Genomic DNA, 26906 nt, shown 5'->3' with positions numbered 1-26906 from the left:
AGTAACTTCTACACTGGGTTCTCCAAGTGTAATTTTAAAGGCAGCATTAATAATTTACCTGGGAGATCAGACTTCCTTTCCCACGGTGGCTGCACCGATCCCATCACTCCCTCATCGCAGTAATCAGACCCCGGCCGCCTGGCATGCTGCTGACCCTTTCCTTTCAAGAAGAGGTAAAGGGCCCCGTGGCATTAACAATCAGGGCTTTGTAGAAAGATCTGGACTAATCAAACCAGCCATCTGCTGAGGAAAGCCACCTCCAGCCGAGGAGCACCCCTGCTGCCACCAAAGTGCTCGGAAAGGCAGAGCGGGGCACAGATGTGAGCAGGGCCGCAGCCCCCAGCACAGCTGCCCGGCCCCAAACCACCAGAGCAGGATGCCTGGAAACCAATTTGATTTAGGCTTTTCATGCAGGATTAGCGTGTGGAAACGTGCGAGAGATAGTTTAACTGGATTAAAAGGAATCAGCAAGTTGTATGAGAGGGTATTTCTTATACCTGCACCCAAAGGCACCACCGGAGCCCGGTGCCTCCTTACAGAGCCTGAGGAAGACCTCGCTGCTTGGAGCAAGGCACAGCGCCAGCATCACCCCGTGCATTCAGGGCCTTCACCCGCAGCGCCCATCATCGTCATGGGATCTCAGACTGGGGACACTGCTCCGCTGCGAGGAAGCCTGGGCTCTGCTTGGGCGGCACAGACCCCATGGGACGTGCTGAGCTGCAGCAGCTGTGGGAAAACAGCCCTCGAGGAGGAGGAGAGGCCCAATTCCCACCCGCTCCGAGGTGCCCTCACCCCGTCCAGCAGCGACACAGTCAGATCTGGAGTCAGCTCTTCCCACCCACAGCAGAATATTAATTAAAAGCATGCTTAGGGCCAGAACAGTGACGAACGTGGCCCCCAGCGCTGCACAGATCTGCTTTCATCTGAGTCATGTTTCGGTTTAGTCACCGAGGCCGGAGCTCTGGCTCTCCCTGTGCTGGGAGCGCTGCCTGCCCGGCCACGGGGGGAGAGCACGGCTGCCCATGTCGTGGGCAGCGCCTTCTGAACGAGACATAGAGCCAGCCGAGCTCCTCTTCTCCCCTGTGATATTGCCAGTTTTGTGCCTGAAGCCCCATTAGGGATGATTTTCCTACATCATTACATTCCCCATCCTGCCAGGCACAGCCTGCTCCTGCCTGAGCCGAGCGGAGCAGCCACACACGTGCCCCACCTCCAGCCCCCAGGCACGGCTCCTTGGGGTAAGGCTCGGGGCGCGCTCCCCATGCCCAGTTTGTGCATTCTGACCCCAAAATGACGTAGCCCTAGCTCTACCACATCTGAACCACCCGCAGCTGAGTCAATTCCAGCAAGGGCCAGTGAAACACGCACGCACTTGGACACTGGTAATTCACAGACGCTGCTCATGCTCATGCCTTAGCATGAGTTCGTGCACCTCTGCACAACCGTGCTCCCCAGAGTCCTCCTGCCTGCAGCCCCAAAAGCAGAGCCAGCCCAGGCAGGGGGTTCTCGCAGCATCTTACGGGCTGGGAGAGACCCACCTGTGATGCTTTTTGGGAACAAAGAGCCTCAGATCACATCACCACAGCCAGAAATCTTAGAAGTTTGGACAAGACCTCCAAGATCATCCAGTCCAACATTCTCCCTACCATCCACTAAACCACATCCCTAAATCAGAGTTCCCTTTCACACCAGCAACCTTTTGCAACCCCCTCCTCTGCACAGCAGGAAGGGGCCCAGGGGTGCACAGAGAGTGCAACAGGAGCTGTGGAAGGCCAAACCACAAGGGGAACAAAGCCACCCTGCCACCTCCTCCTGTTCCCCCAAACCCTGCCTTGCAGAGGCCTGCACGCAGTGGCAGAGGGCTTCCCAGCCCAAGGCACTGCCTTGCCAAAACGCACGCCAGCCGCTGCGTTAGGAGCAGCTCTCAGGAATGCTTTGAAGTGGCTCAAACCAGAGCAGAAAGCACAAGCAAGAGAGATGGAGAGAGGGATGAGGAGGCATCAGCTGCGCTCTTCGAAGGCAGTGAGGAGCGGAGGATGCTCCTGCAGGTAAGTTCCCTTCCCAGCGGCTCTCAGCATGTGCCCAGATGGGGCCCCACAGGTTTGTGTGGGGCCAGCCATGGCAGCAGCTTTCTCTGGCCACAGTTCGCTCCACCCTGGCTTAAGCGTTTCCTCTCATCCCTGTGGTTTCACTTCCAGCGCCGATGCCCAGCAGCCGCCTGGGAACGCCCAGGAGAGGCCTTGTGCCCGCGCCGGCTCAGCACAGAGGAGGGAGACCCACGGTGGCATCCCGTCGGCTGCAGCACACCGGGGATTTTACTGCTGGCCCCTGCCCCTCGCCGTCCCTCTTTGATCCCGGCTGTCCTGCTCACACCCACCAAGCCAGAGCCTCACGGTGCCACTGTGCTGCCCATCCCATCTCCCCGCTGCTCCCTCAGGATAAAGGGTCCCAGGAGCAGCCACCCTGCAACTGCTGCAGGAGCAGCTTGCAGAGACACCGCTCCCCACCAGCTCGGCACACCTGGGAGCGGGTTTTGGAAGCACTCAGGCACGCACCATTAGCTGGGATTTGCAGGGAAGCTGGGGACCAAGACAGAGTTATTCCTTCCTCCTCGCAGCGCCCTCCGCCCGCCCCCCAGCCACCCCAAGCACCCCGTGCTCGGCCAGCAAGGGGAGCGAAGCACGAGCTGGCAGCGCTGCAGGGCGAGCAGCAGCGGTGCAGGACACGCAGGCACCCGCGGGGCCGCATCCTGCAGCTCCCCATCCTGCAGCTCCCCCCCAGCAAGGCAGCGGGCACCGGAGGGCGAGAGACGGACAGAGAAAGCTCAACCCCGACGCACAGCCACACAAAGCCAGGAGCCAACCTTCAGAGCAGAAATGCGTCTCCATGCCAAGAGCTCGGCTCTTTTCCTCCCTCTTCCCGACTCGCAGCCCCGAGCTAACAGGCTCAGCATTCATCCCCCCGCGCCGGGCGGCACATGGGAACGGAGGGGGGGAGAGGGAGGCTCAAATGAAATCCAGACCTAGAGAGCAGTTTCTTTTTTCCCCCGCTCCCCCCCGGTTTCTGCTGGAACCACCTTCTGTCTAGAGGGCTCAGGAGGATGGAAAAAAAAAATGCAAAAAGGAAACGTTGCAGAAAATAAATAAATTAAAGAAACTGCTGAAACCGAGCCGGAGCGTGGCTGTTTCTCTTCTTAAAGTGCAGAAGCTACTGGAAAGGTAGGGAGGCAGAGGCAGAACAGAACATATTAAAAGATCAATAGCCTACCTGAAATCCGGTCCTTCTCCATTACTACGGGATATATTTAGCATCCGCGTGTCACGGCCGTCCCTTTTTTCGGTGGCGTCCCCTTCTTTCACCCACTCTCCCTCCCTCCTTGCCTTGCCTCCTCCTCCTCCAAAAAAAGCTCTTTGTCTGGTCTAATTTCTTCAATCTGTTGCAATCATGAATGCATCCAAATTACCACATTTCCATGTGCTGATCATATGTTTGTGCTCCAAACTGAAGTAGCTTTGTCTCTTTGAAATGAAAAGAAAGAGTAAGAGAGGAAGAGAAAGGAGGAAGAAAAAGGAAAAAGGGGGTGCATGACCCGAAAATCCTGTAACTCCCTGAAATACTCCAGCAGGCGCAGGAAAACTGGAAATCCCAAGTCCTCTGTAAAACAGTCTTAAAGCTACAGCTTGCGAGAGTCCAGGGGAATGCTCCGGTCTCCACAGCTCTCTGTTAACATCCACCAGGAGATGCTTAAGGAACTTGGCTCCTCGCAAGAACAGAGCGAACAACTCATCCAGCTTCTCAAATCTCTCCCCGCTTCCCCAGTCCTATTTTGCTGCTATTTCCTCTATCCCCTCCTCCTTCCTTGGCGAGAGCATTTGAAAAGAGCAAAGATCCTGCGCGTTCCCCCACCCTGCCAGGTCTGAAGTTTCGATTCATGCATAAACTATTCGGCTGATGAAGGCTGACTTCACTCCCGGCGCAGCATCACGGGGCTGCCGCTCCCGGGCAGGACCCGAGCCCTGCGCACGTTCACGCTTCCCCTGTGCCCCTCCAGAGAGCTTCAACGCCTGGTCCTGGCGAGGAGTCCCCGCTCCGCCTTGGCAGTCCCCTTGGCGACGCCGCGATAAGGGGAGGATTCCTGCAGCCAGCCTCGGAGCGATAACCAAAGCCCTCGGCCTTCCTCCTCGCTCCCAAGGTGGAGCGCAGGGGGGCTTTGGAGGCGCCCGTCCCTTCCCGAGGGGCGCGGGGCACGCAGCGAGCAGCGGCCAGCTCCTCGCCTCCCCGGCGGGCTGGAGGGATGGATGCGCGGCCGCAGCGATGGGCTGGCCTTCACGGAAACTTCCACTTGGCCGGCAGCCAGGGCAGGGCAGGCAGGCGGCGGGGACGCAGCTGTAACACCTCCAGGACACGGCGCCTGCCCTCTGCCCAGATCCCACACACGGTCCCCCTGTGAGCACTGCCATCAGGCACAGAGCGGGGGGATGCTGCCCTACTAACGTGGGGGTCACCACCATGGCTCTGCGCCCCCAAAGCTGCTGGCTCGAGGGCAGGGACACTGCAGGCACCCCTGGCACAGACCTGCTGTAGGATATGGGTAAGGCTGAGCAGTGAAGCTGGCTGCCAGCGGCCACCCCCCGTGCCACCCACCGCCGATTCCTATTGACGCTCTGCAGCCTGAGTCACCCGGCCAGCTGCGAGGGCACAGCCTCCGTCCCCGGGCTGGAGAACAAACCAGCTGCAGGCCCGAAGCCCAGAGCGCTGCTAGGACCTTGGCTTTCACAGCCTGAACCCCCCTCGCGTTGCTTTTCAGGGGCAACACGAAAAATCCCGGTAAACTCGCATGTTTCCCCAGACAGCCACTGACGGAGCATTGCTGTCATCAAACAGAGGGAGGAACAAAGCGAATGCCACACGGGAGCAGACACACGTTGGGGTCACAACAGACAGGGAGAGGCAGCTCTCGAGCACACCAGTCCCCAGCAAAGTTCCTAATCCCCAGAGCTGGGCACATTCTGTGCACAGGGAGCATCAGATTCCTGCCCAAATTCCTGTTTGTTCTCCATTTGCTGTGAAAGCTTTGCGTGCTCCTGCTGCCAGTGCCTAAGGCAGCAGAGAGGGGACAATAAGCGATGCTTTCCCATGCACAGCCCAAACCCTGCTTCCTGCCCGAGACCGCGAAGGTGCTGAACACAAAGCGAGAGCCCAGGGGAGCCGCACGGCCCCGTGAGCACAAGCCGCAGCCCACAGCACCACCGAGCAGCCTTTATCATGGGGCTCCTTACAACATGAGCAGGCCTGCGCCGGAGAGGAAGGGAAAAAACTCAGGGGAAGTATCAAGAAAGGAAGAAGGTGAATGGAAAGGAAGGAGGGACGGGGCAGCACGCATGTTTCAGCCTGCTGATTTTAACCCGTCGGGACCCAGGTGATTAGCCGTGACGAAGCAAAGGCATTATTTCTCGCAGGGTAAATCAGCGTGAGGCACCCAGTGAAGCGGATCCAAATGATGATTAATGCTAGCGAGCTTTAATTTCACAAAACCTCAAGGTTGATGCTCTCATTCAGACTCAAGTCCTCGAGTGAATTTTGAAGGATTCTCTTTAAAGGCACAGCCAGGCGCCTCCCCTTGTAGCAGCGCCCACCAGGCTGCCCTGCCACCGCTGCAGGTGGCACCGAGGTGCCCGTGGCTGTTGAGGAGTGACTGGGTTTTGGTGCACTGTATGAGCCTATATAGAGAACAATAAAATACACTGCATTTCCTAGAACCACCTTTAGAAGGGCAGGGGAAGCCAGGAACACATCCAAGGTTTGGGAAGGGGCAGAGGAGGCTCTTCCCAGCCTGGGGCTGCTTCTCAGGGAAGAAGCAGAACCAGCAGCAGAGGAACAGCTTTTAAGACAAACCACTGTCTGCTGCAAAGACAAAAAAAAAAACAACTTCATTTGCAGAGAAAGCTAGGAAGGAAACTGCAGGAAGGTAAAGCAAACCCTGATAGCAGATCAGCTCACATTTTATCGCTCTCACACCTTTCCGATGCTGGCCCAGCAATGCCCCAGCCCTTTGCTAAGCAATGAACTGTTTGTGGTGAACTGTTTGAGCGTGCAGAGAAGCTGCTGGGACAACAGCAAAAGCTCAGCCCCGAGCATGGCCATGGAGCCCCAGGCCCAAATCTGGGGATGCTGGCAGGGAAGTTGGGGCTCTCGGCACTGACAGCAGCTGCAGCAGCAGCTACCGCGGTGCAGACCCCTGCAAATACTCCAGCAGATGCTATGTGTGGTGTCCCTGCCTTCCCAGGTTCATGCCAGGATTATATTCCCGTAGCATTTCACCAAGCAGAAGCGCGATTTTCTTTTCCACCCGGCTCCCTCACAGCCCCAGAGCTGGAGCCTGCAGCTTCATGCAGCCAGGCATCACCCGGTAACCCCAGCCCTGGCGCTGGGGGAGCTGGAAAGGACGCACGCTGCAAGTCAGCGCAGGGATCGCAGCCTCCGAGCGCGCTGACACAGGTGCCAAAAGCAGCCAGAGCCGCCAAAGACCTGGAGGGCCTGGGGAGGCCGGGGAAAACGGGGATTCAAGGGGTTCTTTCTCCTGCTCGGCTGTCTGCAAGGCTAGTGAGATGGGAGGGAGAGCAGAGGGGGAGGACAGCGGGGCTGCGTGGAGCACACCTAAATCAAATTATGTTCGGCGAAGCATTTTCACAGGAGACAACACAGGGCCGAACTCAAACAGTGCAATCAAGTGTTGCTCCATCACACTCCCTCCATGCCATTTATCCGCAGGCTGAATCTCGCCAGAAGATGACAGTGGCTGAGCCTCCACCGCTTGCTCCAGGAACCTTTCATTTACAGTTATGAGCCCCAGGGATGGAGAAGAAAGGAAGCGCTGGCTAAAATTCTCTTCTTCATTTGAAGAGAGAGAACCAAGGAGATGCCCCTCTTTCCAAGGGAGGTACTTAGCCTCCGGGTGCTGCTGCCCTGCTCTTTGCCGGGGATTTTTCCTCTCCCTCCCCTCTCCTTCCCCCTCTCCCATCCGGCAGACGCGGAGCTGCCCAGCCCCGGAGCGCGGGGCTCTCACTCCACATTTGCTGCCAAGCGCAGTTCTGCCCCTCCCTGATTATTTTTATGAAAAATCACATTTGTTCAACCCAGGGAAACACAGAGCCTCTCGGGTTATTACTTTTCCCAAGCCAAAGAGCATGTCCAGGACACAATCCAAAGCGTGCCTGACGGTCAGAGCAGGGGATTGCTGAAGTGGTGGCAGCAGCACAGCACATCCCCTCCTGCCCCGAGCCCCTGCACACACATCTCCCCGATCCCATCCCATCCCATCCCATCCGTGCCGGGAGCAGTGTGTCTTTAAGAAGAGCCCCTCTTCGGGCTCTCCTCTCTGCTGGCTCCCAACCTCTCTCCTCTGCCTGCAAGCCTCAAACTGCCGGAAATCCCTAGCATATCCTCCCCGGGCTTTCTGCTCGCGCTTTAACACTCATGTGCTGAAGTATTAATAGCAGCTGGCAGCGCTGAACGAAAGGCAAGGCAGGAGGAACCGGGCTCGCACCCTCCCAGATAAACCTTAACTCTTCCAGGGCCCTCCACGGCCGCTCTCCAGCCCAGACCCTCTCCAGCCTGGCCCTGGAGCCCTCTCCCCAGCCACCCTGCCCCAGCTCAGTGCTCAGGGACCCCACAAAAGCAGGGGGCTCCTGCAGGGCTGCGGTGATTCCCCCTGGCAGAAGGACCCATTGAGGAGCAAACGAAGCCTTTAAGAGAGTGTAAGAGGGTCTCTGAAGCAGGCAGAGTAAAATAAATTAAGACAGACTGCACCAAGAGCTGCACGCACCTTCAGGAGCTGCCTTTCTTATTTTCTGGGCTTACTTCAGCAGGCAGTGCCCAGGCTGTGCTGCACCCCGCTCCCCTCCAGCATCCTCCGAGCAGCCCGCTATGGCACATCCAGCTCCCCTGTAGCAGCCCGGGGACTTGCACACCATAACCTGCTTTGGATCAGAGAGTCAGTTACAAAAAACTGAAGCCAAGGAGCCTTGGACCTCATGTGTTGCTTTCACGGCTACCAAATTTTGGCAGGGAGACCTCACGCTTTGCAGCTCAGCCTCAAACACCCAGCTGTGGAGCTGCCCGGCAGACACAGCCCTCTCATTGCAGAGACGGGCAGGAAAGGCTGCGCTCCCATCCTTTTTGCAGTCCCGGGCACAAGATAAATATAGCTGGGAGTAAATCGGTGCTCCCTGCCCAAGGTGCAATTAGGGGTTTTGGTGAAGGCCAGACACCGCCGGACGCGCCGGCTCAGAGCATGCCTGTGGTGTGCAGCCGGGGCTCGGGACCTCGCCGCCATGCCCAAAGGCTTTGAGGGGAAGAGGGAAAGCTGAGCAGCTCTGCCAACGTGCCCAAGAGCAATTTGCAAACTGACGTTTCAGCAACAAAAGGGACGGGGAAAACAAACACCATGGGGAGACGCACGTAGCCAACGGAGAGAAATGTGACCGCATGCAGCTGCTTAGGTAACAGCACCACGGGAGTTAGCACACCCAAACCAGGTCCAGGCACACCAGGGTGCTCCTTCCTCCTATGAGCAGGGGTGCCCTGCTCCACACCCCACCCCTGGGCTGCAAGCAGCACCTTTGGCTCCCTCCAGCCCCCAGAAGGATCCTCGCTGCCTCCATCAGCTCCCCGCACGGGCTCTGCGTGGCACCTTGGGTCAGCAACGTCCCAGGGCAGCCGTGCCCCTCGCAGGATCCGTGCTGGAGCTGGCAGAGGTGACAGCAAACTTACTGCTCTGCGTCCTGCTCTAGAGGCTGTTATTCCTCCATCCTTCACAACAGGATGAGGCAAATTAAGTGAATCAGATAAAACCATATTTCTGTGTTGTTTCTCTGCTCCCCCAGCTCCTCCCTGCCGCAGCTGATGTGAGCATCTCCTGAAAGGGCCCTGGGAGCTCCCTCCAGAGAGGTCCAGGGGCCATCAGAAACCTCCCCAGGGCCAGCCTAGGAGCAGGTGCTCGCTGCACTTCTGCCTCTCCTGTCCTCGGGGCAGCGCTACGGGGCTTGTCAGCACTCAGCAACAGCTACAGTGAGGAAGACAAATATCCTAAAATACAGCCAGCAGCTGAAGCTGTTTTTTGTCCCCCAAACACTACAGAGCAACAACTCTGCAGTCATTCCTCACCTGCTGATTTATATCGTTACCACCTCTCTTGTCCTCCCACCAGAGCCCCCGGTGCCAGGTGCTGCAGGATGAAAGCCAAGCAATCTGCCTGCTCACCTGTCCAGCGGCCTTTTGGGACTCACTCAGCCCATCACAGCACACAAGGCTGGAGATGATTCACAGATATTGTAAAGGAACAGGATGACAAGCCAGTGCTCAGCACATCTCTACAGCAAATAGGCCCAGGGCACCTATCACTACTCCTTAATTTCTTAGCTTGCACACAAGCCTTGGTCCATCATTCACTGTAACTAATGCACATCTCCACTCGAAGCACGTGGCATCCCCACAGGACCATCCCAGGCAGCTCTGAGTCCACGTGTCTGCGTTATGCAAGCACAGTGCTTGTGTCCGTGCAGGAAACCCAGCACCTGAACCAGGAGCAGCCTTTTCTTTTTAACTTCTTGCTGCCTGGGCTCTGGCTTTCCTGCAGAGCCACACTCCTGGAGCTGCCCTACTGCAGAAGGGACTCTAAAATGACCAGGCTTCACCTTTTGCTGCTTTGCCTCTGGATGAGGATGACCGAGAGGACACGTGTCAAATGAGGGCTTGTCACTCGGGAGCCCGAGGAGAGCAAGTGGTGCATGTGCACGGGGACGCTCTTTGGCACAGAGACCCGCGCAGCTGGTGTGACCAGTGTGGTGCTCGAAACAAAGGGGAATAGAGACTGCCCAAAGAAATCCGCATGACCTCATCTAGGGACACATCCAAAGCAACCAGGCCGCAACCACGAGCCTCGAGTTAACCCTTCTGCAGCTCTGCCAGGGAGAAAGGAGCAGGCTGGGAGAAGGCAGCAGCGCCAGGACGCTGTGTGTGCCCGCAGCTCCCGGCTGCAGCACCAGTGCTGCGCTCCCAGCCTGGACCCCGGTGGGCCGAGGGGAAACTAAAGTAGGATTCAGTAAAGTTAGGACTGTCTGAAGGTCTGGACAAAGGTTTACAGGAGGGGCTCCCACACTCAGCTCGCTCAGATGCCACGATTATACACAAACGGCTGCGCTGTGTAGTGGGGGTGCCCACATGGGAGCTCCAGGAGGTACTTGACAGTCCTGGCAGTATTTCCCTGGGGAAAAAAAATCAAAAGACCTAATGGCTTTTATAGCACTCTGAATCAGCTTATGTAACTACATACATTTGTCTATTGAGCCCCTGGCTTTGGAGATTTCTTTTATTTCCACTATTCTGGTTCACCTGCAGCCCAACATAACCCCCTTCTAAAGCTGCTCTCTTGCAGACTCCAAGCATAAAGAGAGGAGAAAGCCTCAGGCCAAGGGACTGAACCGAGAGATGGAAACAGCAAGAGCTATTGCCGTGATTACCTTCAACTCACTGCATGATTGGGTACATCACTGCAACAGCTGGCTTCAACAGGGTTCACCAGTTTGGGATGCTCCAATTTAAGCTGTGCCCACAGCTGTGCACCCACCCCCAGGACACACAGCTTCCCATTCCAGTGCCATGGGGAAGGATCCCCAGATCTATGGGCAAACAGCACTGCTTGCAGCTTCTCTGCTGCTCTGTCTGTGAAATAGGAACATCAATAACTATTAAAGGGAAACAGCAAGGCTTAACCCAGGAAAAGCAAAATAAGAAGTATCTGGGCATGTTGTTTCCTATAAAACTACGTTCTCCCCACTTCTATTAAGACTTAGGGCTGTCAGTAAACAGCACAGCAACAGCTTTGGTAAGGACTCACACACATGGTCCCTGGCTGACAGACAACTGAGGAAGCATTGCTTTCCTCTGGCACTGCCAGAGCCTTTTCACAAGGATTGGTGTCATTAGCAAGGGAGTTCTTCAGCCTGTTTTAATTCCACAGCCCTGAATGTAGAGCTGTAATTGGGCTTGACACCACCAGCCACCGGCAACAGCTACCAGCCCCTGCAGGGACATCCTGGGGCCCTCTGCAGCGTGGTGCCACCACCCCCAGGACAAGGCACAGGCTCACACCATGACCAGAAACTTTTCTCTCGTGTCCCGCAGCCCCAGCTTGCCCACCCACTGGGGCTACTGACAACCTAAAGTATAGACAAGGAGCCCGAACTGACCCAAAAAAACACACGGCCTGGCACAGGACTGCCTCCAGGATTTATACCCAGCAGAAATATTTAAACACCATGAGACAAACCGCTCTGATGAAGGCTTTCATGACATCAGCGAGTGCCCCTTTATAATGCAACCCAGATAGCTGGCCTGGAGCTTTACGCCTCCCTAAAATTATGCCCTGTGCTTCCAAAAAGCGCCGAGACAAGCTGTGGTTGATCCCCGGCCAACTGCTGAGGATGCAGAAGTGAGGCCGCTCGCGCCCTGCGCCCCTGGCTGGGAGCGCTGTGCCTGCCCCGCTGCAGCTGGCCCTGGCAGCCTGCCCCTGCCCCGCTCGGCTCCGGGCGGCCGAGCAGCGAGAGAAAAGCTGGTGCAGGGAAAAGCAGAGGCACCTGTTCCCCTGCTGGCCCTGCGGGGTTTCTCACCAACAAAGCACCTGACCCTAACACAGCAGCAGTGTGGCAGCAGCTCTGCCGTAGCACAAGGGGAAGGCATTCTCCTCCCGCCCCAAGCTGCCTTTACCTTCGCAGAGACATGTTGTTTTAGCTAAATCAGTAAATTCTAGCTTTTTTTTTTTTTTTTGGACCCTCCTGTGTTGCCCCTGCAAGAGGAGTTCCTTCCTCTTCGCAAAGCCCAACCTGTAAGCCTGGAAGCAAATCAAAGTCCGGAGCGCAGCTGGCTGCCCACGAGGAACACGATGCCGATTTCTTCCACTCCAACCGCTCTGGGGCTGTTTTCTGGCCTGCTCGGGAATGCAGCCCTGCTCCGGATGGCAAATGTCAGCAAATATTTCTCTCCTTCAAATTCATCAGGTACGGTTGTAGGAAAATGAGGTGGGAGTAACTTCCCTAACACACCGCTCTTAGCCTTGCAAAAATATTACCCTAAGCTACCAAAAATCAGGTGACGGTGGCATTTTAGGGGCCAAAATCCCAAACCACAGCAGAGCCTTTTAGGAAGGGCTTCCCACTCCTCTTGCTGCCTGTTTCCAGTCGTGCATTGAACGGAGCCTCCAAACCACTCACAAAATGTTCCCAAGGGCAGGGTTTGTGCGCCTTAAACGAGGGGTGGCAGTGCCAAACCCCAAATTCCCCTGCCCAGGATCTCATGCTGAAGCCCCTCCAGCCCCACTGCTGCTGGAGGGAGCCGGGAACCCATGGCCAGCATCACCCCAGCCCACGGCAGATCTGTAGGGCAGAAGGACCAGCAACCACAGCATCTCTTCACATAGCAGCCCAAGGCCCCTCTACAAGCTTGGGGTACTCGAACATTGCCTTATCCTGGCATCTCCTCCCCAGCACAGCTCTCAGGAGGCTGACTCCATTTTTGCAGTGAAAGAAAAAAATTGAGACAAAGCACAGGATTCCCATACTCCTGAATATAACTACCTAAAGAAGTTACACTCCCCTATAATCCTATGAGGACTTGGGTTTCTCCAAGAAGCTTACACCTCCCAACCTCCAATAGGTACTCTGGATGCTTTCTGACAGCCCCCAGCTCTCTCCACGGCCTCACAAGAAGCCCAGATGGGTCCCAGCACAGCGGCTTTCCCAGGACTACCCAGCAGACCCACACCAAACAAAAGCTGAAGCTCTCGAGTCCCAGAATTGCAGCTCTCTGAGCTACACTGGATGCCACTGCCACACGACTGCTGTCAAAGGGACAGGAAAAACCAAGAGGAGTCGCATAATAGGGTTCCCAGAAGAAGTCAAGGCCAGATCCAGTGTCCTAATGTCACTGCATGTCCCAGGGCTAAACGTGGTCTGCGGATGACTGTGGAGCTATCTAGAGCCCGAGAGTCAGTGGCTGTGGAAATGCATGTCATCCCTTTCTTTGTTTAGGGTGGCAAGGAGCCCAAAACAACCCCCCCTCCTTCTGTGACGCTTCATTTACAGCCACTGCTCAGTCATCCCAGTCCCAATTTATCTTTCACAAGAATAAAAACTTCTGGGTGCAGGGCCAGATGTGCAGAGGAGAACATTTGGATCCGAAACAAGGGGAAATTGAGCTGCAGTTATACAGAGCCATAAATATTTACTGCAGCGTAAACCGGAGCACTGAGTTGCTCATTTGATTTTAACTTGAAAAAAATACATTAAAATTTAAAAGGTCTCTCACCAGAAAAGTGGAAAAGTATATAATTAGAGCCTAAAGAAAACAGGCTTGAACAAACGTGCTGTGTCTTTCAATTTAGATTCTCCACACTCCAGTTACCTTTGGAGCTGTACCAAATCCCCTTTCTGTCCTTGGACATATGTATACAAAAACACACGATGCGAGGGCTGCGACGGCAGCTTTGTTTTCGCACATGCAGGAGATAAACACGCGATTCAGTTCAGAACCAGCAGCTTCTGCACCGGTGGCCAAGTTTTGGAGCGGCAGCTTTGAAGCGCAGCTCAGCTCCCTGCTCCCGGGCCCAGACCAGCATTGCGACTCCACGCAACGCATTTCCCCAGCCATTTGCTATTAGCTTGTGGCACAAAGGCCTGCTCTGACCATATTTACGTCCTCCCACCGATACATCACAACGCCCACGTCGGAGACCTCTGAGGTCCGTAGGAGGCTCCCAATCCGGAGCAGTGAGCGTCCCAGCAGCAGGATCGTGTCATGGCGCACGACGTCCCCTGTCACCTTGCCTGGGCTGTATCTGGAAGACCTGCCTCTGTGTTTATCTCTAGCTTTTGATGAAGGCCAGGCAGGCAGTGTCACAGCTTCCCAAGTGGCTAAGTGCACCCTTGTCCAGATGTCTGTGACTAATCCCCATGCCGCGTGTGCTCAAGCCTCGATACAGCAAAATGCTGAAGTCACCGCTCCAGGAAGGCTTCCCGAGGGTGGCTTTCCCCCAGCACGGAGGGAAAAGCTGACAAAGACTGTTTTGATAAGTACATCTGGGAGCTGAGACAGGATATGAGGGCTGAGAAGATGAATTGAAATAGCAAACAGAGCCCAGAGGGAGTGACTGTGAGTGACAGAGACCAAGGGAACAGCAGTGGGTGGAAGTCCTGAAGCAAATGTGGCCAGCACAGGGTGCTGAGGAGGCAAGCGGGGCTCTCGGGGTGCAGCAAGCAGCAGAGGTGACTGTCTGCCCAGAGAAAGTGAAGAGGCAATGCCAAAGGGGAGGTTGAACAGACTAAAGGAAGGAAGAGGTGAAGGAAGATATCAGCTGCACCAAAACAGAGGTGAAAATCCGTGGTATACAGGGGACCGCGGTTCCAGAGCCAGATGCTGCCCCACGTGGAGCAGCACAAGTCCATCAGAGGGACTAGCAGAGCCAGCAAAAAGGGCCAGCAAAAAGGAAAAGCCTAGAACGGGGCTGTCCCAGCTTCCTGTTGTGTGCTTTAGATAAGAGGGAAATTTTCTGCCAGCATCAGGGACCTGTCTGTGTGCCTGAGCGCTCCCAGCAGTGTCACACACATGAACAACTCAGCAAACAGTCCCAGGTACCCCAGGCACTGAGACTGCTGCCGCTGCTTTCCAGAGGCTGGGAAACACCTTCTCTGAGAAAGGAACCCTCCCACTCATTTCCTTCTGAATCAGAAACAGCCTCAGAAACATTAAACTGCAATTAGGAGTGTAAATTAGTCACAAGCACACATAATCCATAAATCTCCACATCCAATAAAAAATAATAGCTAAGGAGAGCAAGAGAGAGCCACTAATTGCTAAAGCTATATTTCAACCTCAGGCCATTCCTGCTTTCTGCTACCTGGTGTCAGACCCCTTGAGTTGAGATGGCTTTCTAATTATTCTCTCTGGATCATTATTCAGTAAGTAATTAATCTTTTATTTTATATTGCTCTCTCTTTTCAGTTATTTTATATATACTGCTCTCTTTTCCATACACGCTGCTCTCTCCCTGCAGCAGAGAGCTCTGCATTTATTGGCAGCCAGTATTCAACGCACAGGAGGCAGGAGATGTGCTTTCTGCAGTCACCTCTTGCATTCTCCCAGCCCGTTTTGTTATCGTTGTTTGTTTTTATTGGATGAGGCAGATTCACAAGGAAAGATTCACGTAACTTACTTGGACTCGTCTGGTCACTGAGCCTCCGCAGTCTCCCACTGGAAGTCCGGGTGATTCCTAAAGCAAGAAGAAGGTTTGCATGGGCTAAGGGAGTTCATGTGGAGAGCATATGTGGAGCAATCTCCACGCTACGACTACAGCTGGTAAGGCACGTATTGTGTTGGGAATCTCCTGTGCAATCTGCGAGGGAAGGAATGTTGCATGTAATAAAAATGAGCACCTCAGGGATGGGGCATCCACAGCTGCTCTGGGCAACCTGTTCCAGTGCCTCGCCACCCTATGAGTGAAGAATTTCCTCCTTATATCTAATCTAACACTCCCATCTTTTAGTTTAAAACCGTTCCCCCTTGTCCTATCATTATCTGCCTGAGCAAAAAGTTGCTCTCCATCTTTTTTATAAGCCCCTTTTTCAGTCCCTTTGGATGTAGCATCCTGGGAACGCACTGTCTCTGAGAACCCTGCTGTGGGACAGGACTGGCCAAAACACCTGATGCATCACTTGTTGCAGGCAGATGCTAAACCAGAATACAGCGATCCAGATGTTGGGCTAATTTTGCTAAGTCTTTTTTTCAACTAAAATGTTTCCTTTGTGTTCACTGGGGTAGCAGATGGTTAATTCACATGCATTGTGCTGGAGAAAGATCGTGCGGAAAGCTTAACTCACCCTTCATCACACATTATTTTGAAAGACAAAAAGCAGACAGACCTGTCTCCTTCACTCCCATAGCAATTGCTGTCTGAAATAGGTAATGCCTGCATGCCTGCCGGTCTCCCAGGCTCACAGAATCACAACAGGATCACTCAGGATGGAAATCACCTTCAGGATCACTGAGTCCAACCAACACCTGGACCTACTGAGTCTCATCACTAAATCATGTCCCTCAGAGCCACATCTGCACATCTCTTAAATGCCTTCGGGGATGGGAACTCCACCACCTCCCTGGGCAGCCCATTCCAACACTTGGCCACCCTCTCCGTGGAGAAATTCTTCCGAACGCCCAATCTAAACCTCCCCAGATCAACCTGTGACTGCTTTCTCGCTTCACGCAAGACAGAAGGGCACGCAGCTACAGCATCATTTCTAATCCGTCAGCAACTCACTCACTTTCTCTGCACTCCCAGCAGCTTTTTGGTGAAGGTCACAATGCTCAGCCCCCTGGTGGGCCAAAAAAAAAAAATCAACGAGAACAAAATTTCATGGCAACAAGCCTTTGATTAAAGCTTAGCCATCTGCAGAAACTGTAACCCGATCAGTGCCTCAGCTTCCCTTCTTTTATTTATTTTTTTTATTTTTTTGCACAATAGAAGTGGACAGGAAAAGAATCAGCACAAAGCCTGCCAGAGCACACACCAAGACTGTCAGTTGGGATATCTACTCTGCCAACAGGTAAGAGACTTCCAGATTCGTTAGGCAGTGTTATATAATTACAAGTGATAGACTTTAAACAAATATCCCCTCTTCTCAATGTCTACCAGATCTGTTGGACAATACGCAAAAAGAATAAAGCAGCAGCACCATTATAAGCTGCAAAACATCCTGAAACTGTGATATCTGACACAGCCACAACCTTACAAACCTCGTCAGCTGTAGGAATTTGCATCATACACAAAAGAGGAAAAAAAAATATAAAAGGCAGGAAAACTTTCATACCAGTGAGCCCGCGACGGAGGGAGGGAGGGAAGGGAAAAGTGCTGCCTGGCAACTCGACATGGAAAAAATGCCTCACACTCAGAAGCCTCTGCTTGTATATATGCATACGTGTGTGCATTTTCTCTCTCCCTTTCCTTTTTTAATATAAAAAGCCTCTGTGCCTACGAAGCCAGGCGGCTGAACCGCAGGGCTGGTCCCAGGGAGCGGCAGAGCTGCCTGGCCGCAGGGAGCCCTGGCCAGCACCACCCAGAGCCGTTCCCCCCCACCCAGATCTGCACCCTGCCAGCAGGTCCTGGCCCCCACCAGCCAGAAACCCATCTGGGACCATCCAGCCACGCTGCAAACACCCAGGTCATCCTACCGAGAGCTTCACCTGCACTGCCACAGAGCGCTCTGCTGCTGCGCACATCCCTCAGCCCGCAGCTTCCATTACTCTGAGAGATAGGCTGGAATTTCCAGGCGCTCGTGCACTATAATCAGCATTAAACATTTTAACCAGCATCATATTTTTGTTTCTTTTAAACACAGTGCCTCATTTTTTCTCAATTATTTCCTCCTCCTAAATGCCTGTTGCTCTGGCAGGGATGACAGGGCACGTTTCCCGTGCCCAGCAGGGTTTTAAATGCCTCTTCTTCAGATGAGCTGCAAGAGAACTTGAGCCCTGGCTCAGCTCCTTGCAGGGAAACAACACCTCTGCTCTGTGTGCAGGCAAGGTGAGGCACTGAAACCTGGCTTTCATAATTGCTGAAAAAAAGAGGAGGAAAAGGTCCCTTATGGGTGGCATGCTGAACAACGCAGATATGCAGCCATGCTGAGCTAGTTAAATACATCCTTTCATGTTCAAAGACTTCATTCAGTCTGCGGGAAAGCAGGATGGAAGCAGAGCGAGGAGCTTACAAGCTTGGACAGGATCGCACATAGGAAATAGGCTTTATTCCCTTTAGCAACAACTCCAGTGGAAAAACACACATACGACTTGGAGTGTCCAAGGCAGCCCGGCCGTCAGAGCATCCATGCACGACTGGCTGAGCGTGTACTTTTATGCAAACATTTCTGAGAGGTTTGCTTATCTGCCCTGTCTCGCAGGTTTTCTCTGGGGATGTGCAAATACCATTTGCAAGCTTTTTAAACAGGTAACTGAAAAGGTGGGCAAAAAACAGACTTGTATTGGAGGCAGGAGTAGAAGGAAGTTTTCCTGACGGCTGCTGCTCCAGCCCCTGGGTCACACAATAACCCACAATAATGCTGTTAATCCCCTTTCAACAGAAGGGAAAACAAGGAGCAAAACACCAATTCATCCAGGCTGGCCAACACCTTAAGAGCAAATCTGGAAAGGGGAGGTAGTGGCCTTGGGTCCAAGCACAGCAGGCTACCCGTGGTGCCACGCTGCCCCGCCACTGAGCGAGGATCCTGACTCCGTCCTGGAAAGCAGATAAACAGCAGGGAAAGCTGGCGGGCAAGCAAGACAGAGGAGAAGATCTGTCAAAAAATAAATAAATGAGAAAGCAATAGCTAAAAATATGCTGCTCTGAACACGCTGCCAGGAAGCCAGCAATGTGGCGTGCTGACAGCATTCCGGGGTTACCTCTATTTAGTGTGGACGCAGCAGGCTGAGCCCCAGTTTTCGGCTGTGGGGCTGTGAACCAAAAATCAAAGGTTTCCACCCCAGACATAGCGTCTATGAGCCCTCCCTCTCCACACTGTTCAAGTGCCCTCGGGCCATCCTATAAATTTATTGTAGCACACTGGCCTAAGAAACATAATGAAATGTGCTTTATTTGGTTGAAATTTGGAATGCTTCCCCACACCCCAGCAGGATGACTTCAAACTGGAAGAGTCCAGCAGCTAAAATAGGTCGATCCAAGAACAGCTCATTCAGCCCGGCGGATGTGTCAGAGCAGCACAGAATTATAACTTTCACAGAGCTTCGCCTCACCTTGGCTGGCTGGCTGGGCAATACTTTCTCACATTCCATAATCGAGGACTAATTCCCTCCAGATCCTCAGGCTAGGACCACATGGCACCCAAGAGGAGCAGCAGCACTGAAGGCTGTAGGGAACCTGCTTTGGCAAGGGGTTGGACCCGATGATCTCTTGAGGTCCCTTCCAACCCCTACAACTCCGTAACATAACACACGTACAGCATTCCAGCACCGTGATGGGAGCATTTCATAGATCCTTGCCCCGATGTGGGGGTGCAGACATGGTGCAGGGCAGCACAGAGACTGGATTCAGTGTGTCTGGGAAAGCTATCCCTACTGCAGTGTGTCCTTTCCAGTTGGCTTGGCTAGCACGAACAAGATGTCAGACATGCCAGAGATGTTCAACAGCAATACGGGCAGCATGTACATTCTCCAAAGCAAATCAGAGTTTTTGCATGGTAAATCCCAAACTTTCTACATGCACTGGTAACAAGGCCACTTGAAATCTATTTTCGCCTCGCAGTGAGTGCTTCATGCCACTACACTCATACCATGCAGAAATCAAAGAACAAATGAGCAATTTCCATTAAGAAGAGAAACCATGGGGTGAGGACAAACAATAGAAGATGTAGCCCAGGAACTCGCTCTCTACACATTCCAGTAAAAACAAAAAACAAACAAACAAAGGAACCCAAACCAAGCAAGGGTCGCGGTGGAACAGGATGGGCCAAAACCAGCAGGAGTCGTCCCATGCTGCTGGAGTCAGCAAAGCGGCACCAGCTCACCCGAGCAGCCAGCACGACCTTTGCTTCCGTTAAATGTAGTTTCTGGTGGGTCTGAGGTCAGAGAACTCAGCTTCCTTCTTCAGCATGAGCACGGCAGGGTGTCCGGACAGCACTGGAGACGTCTCCATCCAAGACCAGCGCCCTCCCACAGACACCCAAGCTCCCTCCTGGGGTGTGTGGGTCTGGGCCAGGCCACAGAGCCCTCCCCAGGCCCCACCAACAGAGGACCTGGGGTTGGGAGACCCCCAGCACAACACCACCTCAGTGGTGTCCACAGCACAAGCAGTTTTGGAGCAAAAGATGACATTTTAGGCTCTGCTCTCTCCAGTAGTGGCCCCCAACCCCATCTCCTCTAATCCACCCTGCCCTCCGTTGTCACCAATGCTGCCTGCTGGGGAGGACATGGCACCAAGGATGTCACCTCGCTTGCCCTGCAGGGAATGCACAGCTGGCACAGGTGTCCGGATGGACTGCTGGGACAGTTTTCCATCCCCTTTTGGGATCTGCATATCCATCACATTACTCTCAGGACCATCTGTTCAGGACCCTACAGCATGAATTCTCCCTCATTTTATCTACATCGCAGGTACTGCCCAGATAGCAAGAGACCTGTCATCACCAGCAGCTGCATCCCTTCCTGCTCCACACGGACAAGCTCTAAAAGCTCCTTAGCTAAATGACTGGAGAGGTCTTCACCAGTAACAGAGCTGTGAGCAGAGGGAGGAGACCCCACCCGGGGCTCGATCCGCAGTGCACAACCAACGGTGGCTTCTCCAGCGTACCAGAGGAGGTGCTGGAGACTGAGCTGCACATTTTGTAATGCCAACATTGGGCTTCACCTTCAGAAGCAGAGCCCTGCAGTCAGAGCTTGCAGAGCCACAGGGTCACTGGAGGCAGCTGGGGACTGCGAGGGAAAGGCGCCTGCTTGCAGAGCAGGAAAATAAGTCTCTATTGCTTCAAACCCAGCTCCAGCGAACCACACAATTACAGCTTCACTTTTATTAACTTGAAATCCACTTGCAACATTAACCTCAAAAGGAGTATGTATAAAAAAAAAAAAGGAAAAAAAATCATGCCTATTTCCAGCACTAATCAGAAACATGCGCTGAAGGATAAAGACACTTTTCTCGTTTCTGTGTAATGGAGACTCTTTCCAAAGAAGCTGAGCACAGCTAGACAGAAACTTCAACCCATGTGCACGGCTCCATTCTGGATCAAATATCTCTGGCAGCAAACTGAGCTTTTCACAGGGATGGAGGATGCCTTGGCTGTTCCCAAGGGGCACAAGTGACCAACTCGGGAGGGATCGATGCAGCTACTCCCCTGCGGGCACCACAAGCAGTTCCACACCTTGTCCCATGAACCCTGTGCCATCACCAGCTTGCTCATGTTTACAGGCACCAGACAGCCCTGCTCAGCAGCACAGCACCGTTAACACAACCAGAGCCATGAGTTCACATGTAGGAAAAAAAGGGCCCAGAGCTGGATCAGAGAGCCCTTGAGGAAACCTCAGGAAAAATGGCATGAGCAAAATGCAAACATTCCTCCTACGTTATGCTTCTGGCAGGTGCCAAGTGCATGCTCACGCTAAAAAAAAATATCACTCCAAAAGCTTATGGTAATGATAAGAGGCAGCAGGAGTTAAGCCTTTTTTTTTTTTTTTTTCCCCTGAATTTCGAATGGTTTCCCCCAGCCAACAACTGGGCTGCTGGACACAGCAAAAGGCTAAGCAGGGAACGGGCTTGGCCTGGCATTCCACCTCCCATCACATTTAGGCTTTGATTCAAGCTTTTAACCCCAACTGCAGCAGCTCTCAGGAAATCAATTAACACAGCCACAGAACTTGAGGCCAGGGAAGATCAGTTAAAGCTGCCCGGCCTGACCCCCAAACCCACACCACGCGTTTGTGCCCAGACATCCTGAGCCATGCCCGGCAGATCATGCTCAAACCTAAGGTTTGTCAGAGACATTCAACCTCTGTGTCAAGACTGAAACACCACAACAACCCCAGCTGCTTTGGTAGGTTGCTCAATACCTAAAACATCCTTCAAACAGTGCAGAGACCATCCCCTTCCCTGCATATTTGTTCTTGGGTGAGCAAACTAAACCCTCAGGTACTGAGTTGACAGAAATACAGCATTTCACCACTGTATGTCACCGTCTGCTCTTTACTGTCCACAAAGCCCTAGACAGCTGATAGCCATTGAGAGATATGCTGGCCAACCATGAAAGCGCAAAAAAATTAGCACAAGCGGTTTTTCTTATGAAAAAGCCTGTTAGTCATCATCTGTGATCCGTCTGGTTGGAGCATTTTAGTAATCTGACAGGGCAGCAGGAAGGGTGCCACGTCACCACACCGACATATCCGAGGATTTGCACAAATGCATGTTTATAATGCAAGCATCCACACAGATTGGAAGGGACTGCCAAAAGTGGATCTTGCGTATGTGCTGTCAGTTTTGCTGATTTACACAATTCTTTTCTATAGCAGCAGGATGGTAGAGAAAAAGATTATAAAGGAACAGAAAACTTCTTGCGAAGCCATGCTGACTGGGAAAGGAACTTGTGTGTACTGTCAAGTCTAAAATCATTTCCAGTTCACTGCTGAAGTTAACCAGATTTCTGAAGAGATGTTGTCCCTCTAAATCCAACCTGTCCTCACCACTCTCATCTGCAAGCAGCTGTCACCTTCTGAAACCCAAGAGAGGGAAGCAGCAGGACCTGTGAGGTTCCACAGTGTCCTCGTGGCCTCTTTGCTAACTGAGTGGGATGTGCAGGGCTCAGCCTCCACACAGCTGCTTGGGCCGGGTCCCTGCATTTCTGCAGAACCTGCAGCCTCCCGGCAGAGAGGAGAGGGGGAAGGCACTGAACTCACCCACGCTGTGGCCTTGCTCAAAGAAGGAAATAATCAACCTCTTACATTAACCAGCTGCCACAAGAGCTTCTGCAAGCTAAAAATGTGTTAGTTAATGATTACCTTTAATAGCACGAGAGTACCCGAGTGCCTGAATGGATGAGGGAGAGGGCTTAGCATGCAAAGCACTAAGCGAACAGAGAATGAAACAAATGATTGCTGCTTACCCCTTTCCCCTCGAGTTCCAAAAACCCCCAAACATTTACAGCAGCCAGACTCATGCGTGCCCCGGACTTTCCCAGGTTCATCTGGCAATAGCCATCGATTAGTTGGAGAAAAACGCTGTCAGATTTAAAAGACGGGAAAGGAATTTTAAAACTGCAGTGTGGTATTTCCATATGGATCGAATACTCCCACCAAGGCACCCCGCTGCTCTCCTCCCCTCTCCCCGCAGGCCCGCACCGCTCTGGCCACGCAGCAGAACTGGTGCAAGCTTCCCACCCCTGCATCTGGCTGTCTGCTGTGCTCCAACGCTGCACAGCTTTATCACACTAAGCAGCAGCATGTTATTTTTTGGGGGGGAGGGAAGAAATCATCCTTAGTTAAGATTTTAAATCCATTTCTTGCCACCTTTGTGCAGCACCAATGCAAATTTTATTTTCCAGCTGCACACACTGCTTTCCTGCTCTTATTTTGGACAAGCACAGGTCCCGAACTACTACTCCAGAGGGTCCCCCTGCAGCAAGCATCCCTGGATTTATCGTCGGAGCCCTGCAAGCCTGAGGCTGCCATCGGGATGTAATACAGACCCCTTCTGTTTGCCACGCTCTGAAAGGCAAATGTTGATTTTTCCCAGAGTAATGGGAGTGCATAAGGGAGAAAAGGCAGAACAAAGAGGCAGCGGCTCACTGACCAAAGTGCTGCCGCCAACAAAGGGCGGAGGTGAGGAGTTCTCCTGAGCCAGGGTGACCAGGCAGGGTGACCAGCCGGTGTGCTTGGCCAGCAGGACTCCAGGAACAGCCCTGAAGATTGCCCAGCCTAAATGAGCAACTGCTTGTTCACATCTGGAGGAGGTAAGGGGCAGCCTTCACCAATTAGGTTTTCAGACCAGAGTCTGTCTCTGGAGACACTGCTGAGGGAGAAACTCAGCCAGGAATTTTGCTTAGATGCAAGCACACAAGTTCAAGTCCAAATGCCCTTTTCCTCCACCTGGTCCAAGAGCTGCTCCGCTGCCACTGTGCAGCGTCCAGACAAAGGCACTTGGGGCAGGTAAAGGAGCAGCCAAGAGACCGCAGTCACTAAACCCTACTCCTCCCTAGCCAGAGTCTCTGACAGATACACAGGGTCACAATTTTCAACAGTCTGGCCACGTGCTTAACAACAAGTAAGGTGGGAAAAGCTGTAAAAGCACGAGCAAACTTTTCTCTCCGCATCAAACACCCACACCAACGTGCCGTGGGTTCCACCTGGAGCTGATTCAGCAAAGCATCCCTAACAGCAGCCTGAGCACACACACTCGGCCATCTGGATCGCTTCAGTGGGAGCCCTGTGATCTGCTGCTATTACACAGAGCTGCCTGGAAGCCAGAAAACCCTACACCCAAACTGCAGCCCAGAAACCAGCTCCCTTGGTAGCCCCGCATAAGAAATTTAAGCTCAGATTGCAGCTATCCCCTTGGGACAAACACCCCCGTTCTTTCATCTGTCTTTAACAACAACCCCAGCAGCATCCTGATGCTCTGCTCATTTGAAAAGCAGCTGCCCCAGGAAGAAGACACGGAGGATGGCTGGGGAGGACGAGCTCAGCTGCAGGGAGAAGCCATCGGCACGGCCACGAGCCAGGAACTCTCCGCTGCTGCCACAGCTCAGCGCACGTAACTCTCCTCCTCCACGTATCCTTTTCTCTGCTTTTAAAATGAGGTGTCAAACACTTTCCTCTGCTTATATCCTTCCTGCTCCTATATTATTTAACATTTTTACATTTCAGCTGTACTGTAAGGGATGACTCAGGCACTATCTATAGCTTCCAGAAGCAACGTCCACTGCCCTTAAATATCAGGGAAGAAGGGAAGTTACAATTTGAGACTACCATGAGGCCCTAGATTCATATAATTGAGTTTTTTCCCCCCTATAAAATCTGCCCAGAAGTAGCCAAGGCAATCCAATTTCATAAGCTAGTAACATTCTTTGAATGTTTTCCCTTGTATCTTACAATTATATTTAATAGTGGCTGTAGCAGGGAAATTGGAATAGAAGAGGACTTCAGCCAATTCTTAGGAAGTATTTGAGTGCCTAATGCTGCAGATCAGCTTACACCAGAGTTTGCAAAAGCGCCTTTCTGAACAGTAGTGTGACTCCATCTCTATCCTGAGAGGGCCTGAACATCTCCAAAACATCGATGCTGCATTTCCAGTTCCCTCTTCCAAGTCCGACAGACCCGCAGAAAGACAGACCGCAGCCCCCAGGGCAGCTACATGAGCACTAGGGGCTGTGTCTGGGAGGCCTCAGCAGTGAGATTGAATTTCCTGCGAGCTCCCACCTCCCCCATCCCTCATTCAAAACACGTTTAAAGGCGCTCGCAGAGGGGCTGGCTTCTGGGGAGCACCCATGGCCCGTACCGAGCCCCACATCTGTCGTGTCCTGCTGAGTAAAGCACACCCCCAGCATGAGAGCACTAACTTCAGACTTTATTGATCGAAAACAAGACACGGAAACAACCTATGTGTTAATATCTTATTAGCTTATCCTGTTAAAGCTTTGTCAGGGAGCAAATAAGTCTCGGCCCAACACAGAACTAGGCTCTCCCAGCCATCGGCTCTGCAGAGAGGCAGAAGGAAAAAAAAAGGGGGCTCAGCTACATGCACCCAGTTTTAGGAGCCCCCCACAATATCACCCTGATGGCATGCTCTCCTCCTGGGCCACGAGCAGACCCCGTGCAGCCCCTTCCTCTAAGGGATTACTGCAGCTGGCAGCAAGGAGTGGGCTCTGGGAGGGCAGCGTAAAGCACCTGGCACCTGGGCACAGCTCAGCCCTGGCGAAAGGCAGGGTGAAATCACTCCTGGCACAGGTGGAAACCATTTCAAAGCACTGAGCACTGCCTGCAACCTTTGAGGAAGCTTTTCTCTGATAGAAGAGGGCTCGCACAGAGACACAAAGCCTATTCTGTATGCCTGAAAGGCAGCATTGTACACAGCCTGCCCGGTGTAACGGAGCCAGGCAGCAGAGGTCGAGGCAGAATCCAAAATTCCTTCCACGAGTCACTCACCACGAAGATACAAATTTTCAGCCTCCACTATGAAAATACTCAGCAAAAAAATGCTGCTGCTGCTATTTAGGTGGCATGGACGTATGCCAAGCCCCCTCATCATGCAGAGGACCCCAGCACTGCAAAATGCATGGACCTGCAGCACATGCAGTGAAACAGGCTGTGCGTGACCTGCTACTGATCAGTTTGAACCATTTCCAGACATTTTGGGTCAGAGAGGAGGTACAGGTTATTAATCTGAAGGGAGCTGAGTGAATAGCAACCCAGTCTGAACCCTCTTCATCTCCAGGAATAGTAAGATTTACTTTGTTTTCCTTTCCTTTGCCTAATCAGCAGTGGGATGAAGTGGGTGAGAAGAACTGAAAGGCAGGGGGTTAATAATTCAGAGCTCCCCTGGGCTCTGTGTGGTGTGGCAGCAAGGCCTCGAGCACACCACGATGCCCGGCTGCCTCGTGCCATGGGCATGGCACACACACAAACTGCTGCTGGCCACACCTGGAAGGGTTTTCCCTGCCCGGAGGCTCAGATCACCACCACTGACCACTGCCAGAGCTTATTAGACAAGCTGGCTTCTCATGAGCCACACCTTCTGATGCCTCTGGAGATGACTCCAAGACCTCCAGCTCAACCTGCCCCAGCCCTTGGCTTCTCCTGGGGGAGCATCGCCCAGGCTGCAGCATCCCCAGGCAGCCCTAACCGCAGGATCGACCAGGGGAGGATGCTCTGGGGGGGCTGGAATTCCTGCCTTATCTCCAGGGGCTGAGTTCACGGGGAGAAAATGTTTCTGTGTTGTCTCAGCCAGCTTCCTGCTGGCATCTCTCTTCCTCTCCACAAAAGCACCTTTTTGTGAACACTTCTGGAGCCAGAAAGTGCTGTTCCTTGGTACAGACTAAACAGATTTAGCAGTTCTGAGACTCAGGACCTGTGGCGGTGCCTCTCCTTAACGCGGCACAGCTGTGCCTCAGCCAGGTGAACGGGACCAGCCCTGAGGGATGCTGCCACGCGTGACACAAAGCAGCCCCCTCCTGCACGGCTACCAACCAGTAGCCACGTGCTTTAGCCCTGTGAAGGAAGGATGCCTGCTCTGCAGGATGACAACCCGAATCTCAGCAGGCCTGGGTTTGACTCCTCTCTCTGCCGCAGATGCTTGGAGCCCCAGGCACCTG

At 53.2% G+C, this 26906-nt stretch overlaps 1 protein-coding gene across 4 annotated transcripts in view; it reads right to left on the bottom strand.

Moving 5' to 3' along the window:
• SEPTIN9 (septin 9) overlaps positions 1-26906 on the bottom strand; it is a 118405-nt gene that overhangs the window by 78363 nt on the left and 13136 nt on the right. The window contains exon 2 of one of the 4 annotated variants that reach the window (XM_038165212.2): positions 15266-15322. The exons of 1 other annotated variant lie outside the window; for it this stretch is intronic. In XM_038165212.2, the coding sequence (XP_038021140.1) occupies positions 15266-15322 (57 nt within the window). Of the gene's footprint in view, positions 1-2863; positions 2995-3267; positions 4279-15265; positions 15323-26906 lie in introns of those variants that run through there. 2 more of the 4 variants (XM_038165215.2, XM_038165211.2) reach the window with 2 other exon arrangements.

This window comes from Anas platyrhynchos, chromosome 19 (genome assembly GCF_047663525.1).
Source record: "Anas platyrhynchos isolate ZD024472 breed Pekin duck chromosome 19, IASCAAS_PekinDuck_T2T, whole genome shotgun sequence".
Classification (NCBI taxonomy): Eukaryota; Metazoa; Chordata; class Aves; order Anseriformes; family Anatidae; genus Anas; species Anas platyrhynchos.
The sequence above is the reverse complement of the archived record's forward strand: the minus strand, read 5'-3'. Positions and strand labels throughout refer to the sequence as shown.